This window comes from Vombatus ursinus, unplaced genomic scaffold, assembly GCF_900497805.2.
Source record: "Vombatus ursinus unplaced genomic scaffold, bare-nosed wombat genome assembly UNPS02014811.1, whole genome shotgun sequence".
Classification (NCBI taxonomy): Eukaryota; Metazoa; Chordata; class Mammalia; order Diprotodontia; family Vombatidae; genus Vombatus; species Vombatus ursinus.
The window spans coordinates 1942154-1951300 of record NW_020954589.1 but is presented as its reverse complement, the minus strand read 5'-3'; the positions used below and the strand labels follow the sequence as shown (position 1 = coordinate 1951300).

At 42.8% G+C, this 9147-nt stretch overlaps 1 protein-coding gene across 2 annotated transcripts in view; it reads left to right on the top strand.

The window, feature by feature from the left end:
* Window positions 1–1607: 1607 nt before the first annotated feature.
* Window positions 1608–9147, top strand: part of LOC114053643 (leucine-rich repeat and fibronectin type-III domain-containing protein 2) — a 58105-nt gene continuing 50565 nt past the window's right edge. For both annotated transcript variants that reach the window (XM_027876754.1, XM_027876753.1), the window contains exon 1: window positions 1608–3025. In XM_027876754.1, the coding sequence (XP_027732555.1) occupies window positions 1608–3025 (1418 nt within the window). The remainder of the gene's footprint in view (window positions 3026–9147) is intronic.

Sequence of the window (9147 nt, the reverse complement as noted above, 5' to 3'; positions counted from 1 at the left end):
TGGGGGGGGGGGTGTTCAAGGAGGATTTGTGCCTCTTGTGTGAGGGCTTGCTGGGCCCTTTTCAGGGCTGCTCATAAAGCTTTGGTGACCACCTTTACGCCGCTCTCACCTGTTGCTCTAAGAAGCTGTAGTATGTGCAGTAGCCACACCCTGGTAAAAACCATCTTGGCTAAACCAGGTAGAAGGTAACTGACAGTCTTCAAAACTGTTGATGAGTTAGGAGGCTGTCTACCCCAAGCATGTGAAGGTTTTCCCCCCACCCCCACTGGAATGGGCAGATGAGAACAATTTATTCCGACAGCCATGAAGGTGCCTAAAGCAGGTGATGTGAAGTGCTTAGAACTTGGGCAGACATTGAAGACCCCAAAGTCATTTATTGCATCCTGGGCTATCGCCAGTCCTGACTTTTGTCTTGCCACTGGACTCAGTGACTCTGGAAGAGAGAAGCTGATGACTTTGCATAACTCTGCTTCACTTAAATCTAATTCATGTGCAAGTCAAGATAGCACCCCATGACATCATTGGTCCTCTTCAAAAACAGAGGGCAAACAACAACAGATAACCAATACTCTTGACTTTTTAAAAATCAAATTTCTAGTTATTTTTATAATGTTAATTGACATTTATAAAGCACTGAAATGTTTGCTATTATTGTTCAGTCATGTCCAACCCCATGGACTCTGCTCTATCCACTACTTTTTTTTGATAAAGATGCTAGAGTAGTTTGCCATTTCCTTCTCCAATGTGTCCCCATTTTACAGATGAGGAACTGAGACAAATAGGGGTAAGTAACTTGCCCAGGGTCACACAGCGGATAAGTGTCTGAGACCGGACTTGAACTTGTCTTCCTGACTCTAGGCCTGGTACTCTATCCACTGCACCATCTAGCTACCCCCACTTTAATGTTTACAAAGGATTTGGTACCCATTTCTTCACTTGAGCTGCTCAAAAACCCTATGAGGTAGTAGATGCTACTAGTAGCATAATCCCCATTTTACAGATGGTAAACTTGAGGCTTAGAAAGCCATTTAGTAGCTTGCTTCTTATCATGTGGCTAATGTGTCCAAGGCAGAATTTGAACCCAGTTTTTCCTGACTGCAAGTACACTGTTCTACTCACCATACGAGCAACCGTGTACCAACAAACCAAGTTAGTTCTCCATTATCTTTGCCTGGGTTATATCCTTTGTGGGTTCTAAAGGCAAATGTTTTCATTCAAAGCCATCTTTCCCCACCTCTCTCCTTTTCTGAGACATCTTTCCTCATCGTCTGTCTGTTGGTGTGTGCTAAGGGAATGCAGACTCATTTTAATATCAGCCTGAGCCTAATCTTGTTAGAGAGGTAATCTGGTTGTTCTTTAAATGCAAACAAACACACCAAACCTCCCAAAGAATCCATCAAGCCTATTCCAGCTCTAAACAGAAAAGAATTTTGGACTATTTTGTGTAAATTTTCTATGTTGGTGGCAGTCTTCTGGAGGACCATAGGATCACAGATGGAGAGTTCGATGAGACTCAAAAGCCATCTAGTTTGACGCCCTCGTAGCAGCTGACTAACCCTAATTATTTTTCTTTCCCTTCCAGGCACCAAGGCCCAAGTGACCAGACCATGGAGACCCTGCTCAGCAGCCTCCTGGCATTTGGCATGGCATTTGCTGTCGTTGATGCCTGCCCCAAGTACTGCGTCTGCCAGAATCTTTCTGAGTCCCTAGGGACACTGTGTCCCTCCAAGGGGCTTCTTTTTGTGCCACCAGACATCGACCGCCGGACGGTGGAGTTGCGCCTAGGTGGCAACTTCATTATCCACATAAGCCGCCAGGACTTTGCCAACATGACAGGGCTGGTGGACCTGACACTGTCCAGGAACACCATCAGCTACATCCAGCCCTTCTCCTTCTTGGACCTGGAGAGCCTCCGGTCACTGCACTTGGATAGTAACCGTTTGCCAAGCATCGGTGAGGATACCCTCCGTGGCCTGGTCAACCTTCAGCACCTCATTGTCAACAATAACCAGCTGGATAACATTGCCGATGACGCCTTTGAGGACTTCCTGCTGACCCTAGAGGATCTGGATCTCTCCTACAACAATCTCCGTGGGCTGCCCTGGGACTCAGTGCGACGCATGGTCAACCTTCATCAGCTCAGTCTGGACCATAACCTCCTAGACCACATTGCTGAGGGCACCTTTGCTGACCTCCAAAAGCTAGCCCGCCTGGACCTCACCTCCAACCGACTGCAGAAGCTGCCTCCAGACCCCATCTTTGCCCGCTCCCAGTCATCCAGTCTGACTGCCACACCCTTCACCCCACCCTTGTCTCTCAGTTTTGGGGGGAACCCACTGCATTGCAACTGTGAGCTGTTATGGCTGAGACGTCTAGATAGGGACGATGACCTGGAGACATGTGGCTCTCCAGCCAGCCTGAAGGGCCGATACTTCTGGCATGTGCGTGAAGAGGAGTTTATGTGTGAACCCCCTCTCATCACCCAGCATACCCACAAACTGCTGGTGCTAGAAGGCCAAGCTGCCACACTCAAGTGCAAGGCCATTGGAGACCCCAGTCCTCTAATCCACTGGGTGGCCCCAGATGACCGCCTCATTGGGAACACATCCCGAACTGCTGCCTATGACAATGGCACCCTGGACATCCTCATTACCACCTCACAAGATTATGGTGCCTTCACCTGCATCGCTGCCAATGCAGCCGGTGAAGCTACAGCCACTGTGGACGTATCTATTGTCCAGTTGCCTCACCTAAGCAATGGCACCAGCCGTACCACATCCCCCAAATCTCGCCTCTCTGACATCACCGGTTCCAGCAAGGCTGGCCGAGGGGGAGGAACTGGAGGTGGTGGTGGAGGAGCAGGGGGTGGGGAGGCCTCCAAGGGGCCCCCGGAGAGAGCTGTGCTTGTGTCCGATGTGACCACTACTTCAGCTCTGGTCAAGTGGTCAGTGAGCAAATCGGCTCCCCGGGTGAAGATGTATCAGCTACAGTACAATTGCTCAGATGATGAGGTATTAATCTACAGGTGAGCAAGGGGCTGGGAAGAGAACTGCAGGGGGGGAAAAAGGGGGAAAACAGGCTAGGAGGGCAATGGAAAGTCCATGAACCAGGACAAATCATGCTTTGTTTCCTCTTGTCTTCATCAGCAGTTTTTATAGCTAAAATCGGAGTAAAAAGAACACCAAAAGCAGTTTCCAAGAGCAAAAAAAAAAAAAAAATCATAAAAGAGCACCAGAGGAGAAGTTGTGGAAGGGGGAAGTAGCCCCGTCACATTGTCTGAGTGATTTGTGTAGAAAGGGAAAGGGAAGATGACTGTGTGAAGAAAAGATATTATGGGCTGAGTAGGTTCAAGGGAACTACAGACTCTTACTAATTCCTCCCTTCTCCCTGTATTCAGTTCAAATCTTCCCACTTTAACAACAGTCAATGACAAACTGTAATCTGTGGAGAGGAGGTAGGTGATCAAGATGGTGAAATCATTGGAGATCCCGCCATCTAAGGGTAAATCAACAGAACCTAGGATGTTCATGCCAGAATAGAGAAGACATGGAGTTGGGCATGACAGATGTCTTCAAATATCCGAAAGGTTATCTATCTCTCACAGAGAAAAGGGATTAGATTTGTTCTGTGTAGTCATTGGGAAGTGATAGCAATGAAAAGAAAAAATATGTAGTTACTAATCTCTTTGGAATGTCAGGTGTGGTTCTACTACTGGTTCCTAAATCATAGTTAATGTTTCAATGAAGCATAAAAACTCAAAATCATCTAATCTAACCCGCTTCAACACCTCCCTTGCCTTGCCAGGGTCAAATAGGATATTTGTAATATACTTAACATGGTGCCTGGCACATAATAGGCACTTAATAAATGCTTGTTCCCTTCTCTCTTTCCCTCACTCCCTCCCTCCCACCCTGTTGTGGAGGATTTGAAGTGTTTATTCAAAGTCATGCAATGAATTAATGGACTCTTTTATTGGAGGTAAGGAGGTCAAGACCTTGGGCAGCTAGGTGGCACAGTGGATAGAGTGTCAGATTTGGAGTCAGGATGACTCATCTATCTAAGTTCAAATCTGGCCTCACACACTTTCTAGCTATGTGACCCTGGGCAAGTCACTTAACCTTCTTTGCTTCAGTTCCCTCATCTATAAAATGAGCTGGAGAAGGAAATGGCAAACCACCGTAGTGTCTTTGTTGAGAAAACCCCAAATGGGGTCATGAAGAGTCAGATATAACTGAAACAACTAAACAGCAATGGACCTCGAGAGAAAAAAACAATCCCTGCTGCCCCTCCCCCATTCCCACCTGCTATCCAGGCCACACACACACACACACACACACACACAGAAAGAGGTACCTGTTACAACTATGGGATAGGGCTCTGCTGGTCAGATCTTATGTTGTTTTTCCCCCCCTGATACATCATATTCAATTACCTGCCAACCAGTTTATTAGTCATCTATGTGAAGTGTGTTCTCTCTTCTTATCCATCTCTTTCCAAAAGGAAGGAATCTGATTGTGAGAGTCTCTAGTTAAAGAGATGACTGGACCAAGAGAGAATAATTTTCCACAACAGTGAAAAGCATGTCTCAAGTGTGTATGTGTGTGTTTGTGTGTATGTATTTGTATGTATACACACGGATATATATGTATGTGTATATAGATTTGCATGTGTATGTGTATGTATAGATAGATATCTATATCTATAGAAAAAGAAAGAAATATAAAAAATATAGATGCAACTCTATAATGGTATGGTCTTAGGTCGCAGAGGATAGGAGCTAATGGGTAAGAGAAGATGGAATGGAAGTTGGGGAAGGAGGGATGATAGTTATTGAAAGTACAGGCCCCACTTAGATCACAGAATATTAGAATGTAAGTTCACTGCAAGTAGGGGCTGTTAATTTTTTTGTATCTGAACAGTGCTTGGCACATAGTAGGCAGTTAACAATTATTTATTGATTGACTGATTTCTAGAAATTCAGAATTGAAAGGAATTTGGAAATAATCTAGACCAGGGATGGGGAGCCTGTAGCCTCGAGGCCACTACTCCTCATCCAGACCAAGCTGGCATATTAGGAGTTAGAGTTAGAAGGGACTTTAGAGGTTATCTAACCTAATGGCTTCCAAACTATAGTGATGCCCTACTTTTCCTTCTTTCTTTCTTTCCTTCTTTCTTTCTCCTCCTTCCTTCCTTTGCTTTCTTTTGCTTTCTTTCTTTCTTTCCTTGTTTCTTTCTTTCTCCCTTCCTTCCTTCTGTCCTTTCTCTCTCTCTTTCTTAATTTTGTTTGTTTATGCTGAACTTGATTACCAAGTAGAATGAGCATTTTCATTCACATAGTAGAGCAGAAGAGGATGGTACTTGAAACTTCAAATCTCTGTTCTGTACAGCTGACTTTTCTTTTTAAGTATATAATAAATAAGCATGTAATGTTAAAAAGAAGAAATTGAAGAAAAGTTAGAGATAATTCCTGCAATACAGGCTCATTAGATAGTTCTCCGAGAGGGATATGGATACTCTATCTCCTTTGGTTAATGATGCAAAATCAATCAATACATATGTACATACATACATTTATCAAACAGGTAAATGTTAATATATAGGCGATTTGCAACCACTTAGAAAAAAAATGTGATAATCAATGTGAGCCAGAATGGATTCACTCAGAATAAAACATGACAAAAAATCTCATTTTCTTTTCTTGATCAAGGGAATATTACAGACTGAGTGTATTCTAAATTCAGGGAGGCATTTGACAAAGTCTCCTGATATCTTTGTGAATGAGATGGAGTGGCATGGACCAGATAATAAAATAATACACTTAGGTGTATTAAAATGGTTTATACCAACCTAAGAGGACATATCTGATGGGGCATTCTGTCATTGGCCTTGATTTTGTCAACATTTTTGTCAGTAACTTGGATAAAGATAGAACATGTTTATCAAATTCAGAGATGACAGAAATTCAGAGGGATGTGTAACATATTCATTGACAAAATCAAGAGCCAAGAAGACTTCAACAGGATTAAGTGATGGGTAGAATCATAGGAAGCAAGATGTAGTTTAAAGGTACTATTGTATAGGGAATAAATTGGTAGACATGGAGTCAGAAAGACTTAGGTTTGAATCCTATCTCAGACACTTAGCTGCTATGTAATCCTGTGCAAGTCACTTAACCTTTCTGAGCCTAAGTTTTCTTATCTGTAAAATGAAGCTCGACTCCACCACCTCTAAGGTAATTTCCCACTATAAAAGTATGATCTCATGATCCTAATAAGATGAATTTCAACAAGGATAAGTGTAAACTCTTCCATTTTGTTTGGGAAAAAATTACATGAGAATGGAGATAATAATAGTACCAACAGCTAGCATTCATTTTATTTATTTAATTATATTTATTTAATTTATTTATTTTATCCCTTTAAGGTTTGCAAAGCATTTTACAAATATTATCTCATTCAATCCTCACAACAACCCCAGTAGGTAGGAACTACTGTTATCCCCATTTTATAGATGAGGAAACTGAGGCAAATAGAGTTTCAGTGACTTGCTTGGGATCACACAGCTAGTAAAGTATCTGAGGATGTATTTCAACTCGTCTTCTTGACTCCAAGACTTTGTGCTACCTAGCTAGCTATTCAGATGGAGCTTGACCACAGTTGTGAATAAAACTAGTTGCTTTTAATTGACTGTGAACTCAAAATGAATCAATGGGGAGTGGACAGTAAAGTTAATGTTATCTAAAGCTCTGTTAACAGAAATAGAGCATCCAAGGTAAGAGATGATATCCCACTTAACTTCTGTGATCAGACGACACCTGCAATATCATGTTCAGTTCTGGGTTGCATATTTTAAGACGAGATTGACCGCCTAGAAAGTATCCAGAAGATAATTATCAGGTGAAGAGACACAAAACCATACTACATAATGAACACTTGAAAGCACCTTGGTACAGTAGGTGGGGCACTGGTTTGGGGGTCAGAAGACCATGGTTTCATTGCTGACATCATGCTTATTATCCATGAAAGCTTGAGCAAATGCCCACACATCTCTGAAATTCAGACTCCTGAGCCGCAGTGAGACAGTGTAGTACAGTGGAAAGAGTGAATCTTTAAACTCAGAAGACCGAGGTTCAAATGCTACCTCTGTCATTTACTACTTGCCTGATACTGGGTCACCACATATCATGCCTCTGACTCATATTGGCTGTGTGATCCTGATCAAGTCACTTTATGATCTTCTTTTCTGAAACTGCTCCAGACCGTCCGCGCTTTTATATCCCCAGCCCAATGAATGCCTTTTCCCGTGGGAGATGTCCCTATGACCCCTTCCTCTAGCTGACGTGAGTAAATGGTGAGTAAACGGGCCAGAACAGCAGGGTGGCAGACATTGCTTGAACCAAAGACCACACTTTCTCACAATTAGAGAGCCTCAACAATGTAATGTGCAGCTGTTTCATCAAGGAGTAGGTCCCTGTCACTGGGATGTATAAGCAGAGACTGGACCATCTGTCAGAGATGCTGCCAAGGGGATTCCTGCTCCGGGTGGAAGATGGAGCTCTATGACCTCTAAAGGCTCTTCCCACCTCTGAGATTCATAATTATATGATTCTTTCCCCACTCCTCAAACCTCTAACTCAGCTGCTTTCCTGATCTTGGACCCAGAAAGATCTGTGCTCAGGTCCTTCCTGAGACACATCCTGTCTATGTGACCCTGGGCAAGTCACTTAATCTCTTAATGCTTTAGGCAAATCTCTGAGAATATTAGTTGCAAAGAAAGTATCATTGGTAGAGGAAATTCATTGGACCAATGACATCACAGTATAATAATGCACTGTCTGCATCACAGGACTATTGAGAATAAAATGCTGGAGTGTGGAAATGTGGATTAACTCATGCAGTGCTCTCTTTCCCATGATTTCAAAAGAATTTTATTGTTACTGCAAATATTTTCAAACTCTACTGCCACATACTCTGGGGCTTTCATAGCATCCGCAGTCATTCTTGAGTTAAGAGGGGGCACCTCTTTTTTGCCTAGGTGTCCATCCATCTCCTCAAACTCACAGAAACCTGGTTGCTCCCAAAAGTCACTGGATAATAATAATAAGGTGGCATTTACATGGCAACTGTAAAGTTGGCAAAATGGGGGCAGCTAGGTGGTGCAGTGGATAGAGCACCGGCCCTGAAGTCAGGAGGACCTGAGTTCAAATCCGGCCTCAGACCAAACACTTGACACTTACTAGCTGTGTGACCTTGGGCAAGTCATTTAACTCCAACTGCCTAAGAAAAAAATATAAATAAATAAATAACGTTGGCAAAATGCCTTACAAATATTTCATTTGATCCTCCCAACAATCCTAGGGAATAGGTGCTATTATTATCTCCATTTTACAAATTAGGAAACTGAGGCAGACAGAAGTAACTTTCCCAGGGTCATACAGCAAGCGTCAGAGTCCGGATTTGGATTCAAGTATTCCTGACTCTAGGTTCAATGTTCTATTCACTGTCATCTTGCTGCATTCTAGCTCCATCCCTGGCTACCATCCCTGGTACTCTAGGTACCTACTCTAAAGCTCCAACTTGCCAGGCCAGGAAAGATAGGCATGCTTCTTGCTCCTCGCTACTGTTTCCAGACTCTCTCATTAATAATAATATTGTTATTATTAACAACAATAACAACTAGCATTTATACACTTAAAGGTTTGTAAAGTGCTTTACAAATGTTATTTAATTTGGTCATTACAACAACCCTGGGATGTAGATGGTATTATTATCCCCATTGTGCAATAGAGGAAACTGAGGTAGATTGAGGTTAAGTGACATATCCAGGGTCACATAGTAAGTATCCAAGACAGGATTCAAACTCAGATCTTTCTGACCCCACTGTGCCACCACTATAACAACAACAAACATTTATATAACACTTACTACCTGCCAGGCACTGTGCTAAGCACTTTATAATTATTATCTCATTGGGTTCTCACTAAAACTCCAGGAGATAAGTGCTATTATTATTATCCCAATGTTATAGATGAGGAAATTGAAGAAAATTGAGATTAAATGACTTGCCCAGGGTCTTACTTATGAGTAGTGTCTGAGTCCAGATTTGAACTCTAGTCTTTCTGACTCCAGGCCTAACACTGTGCTATTC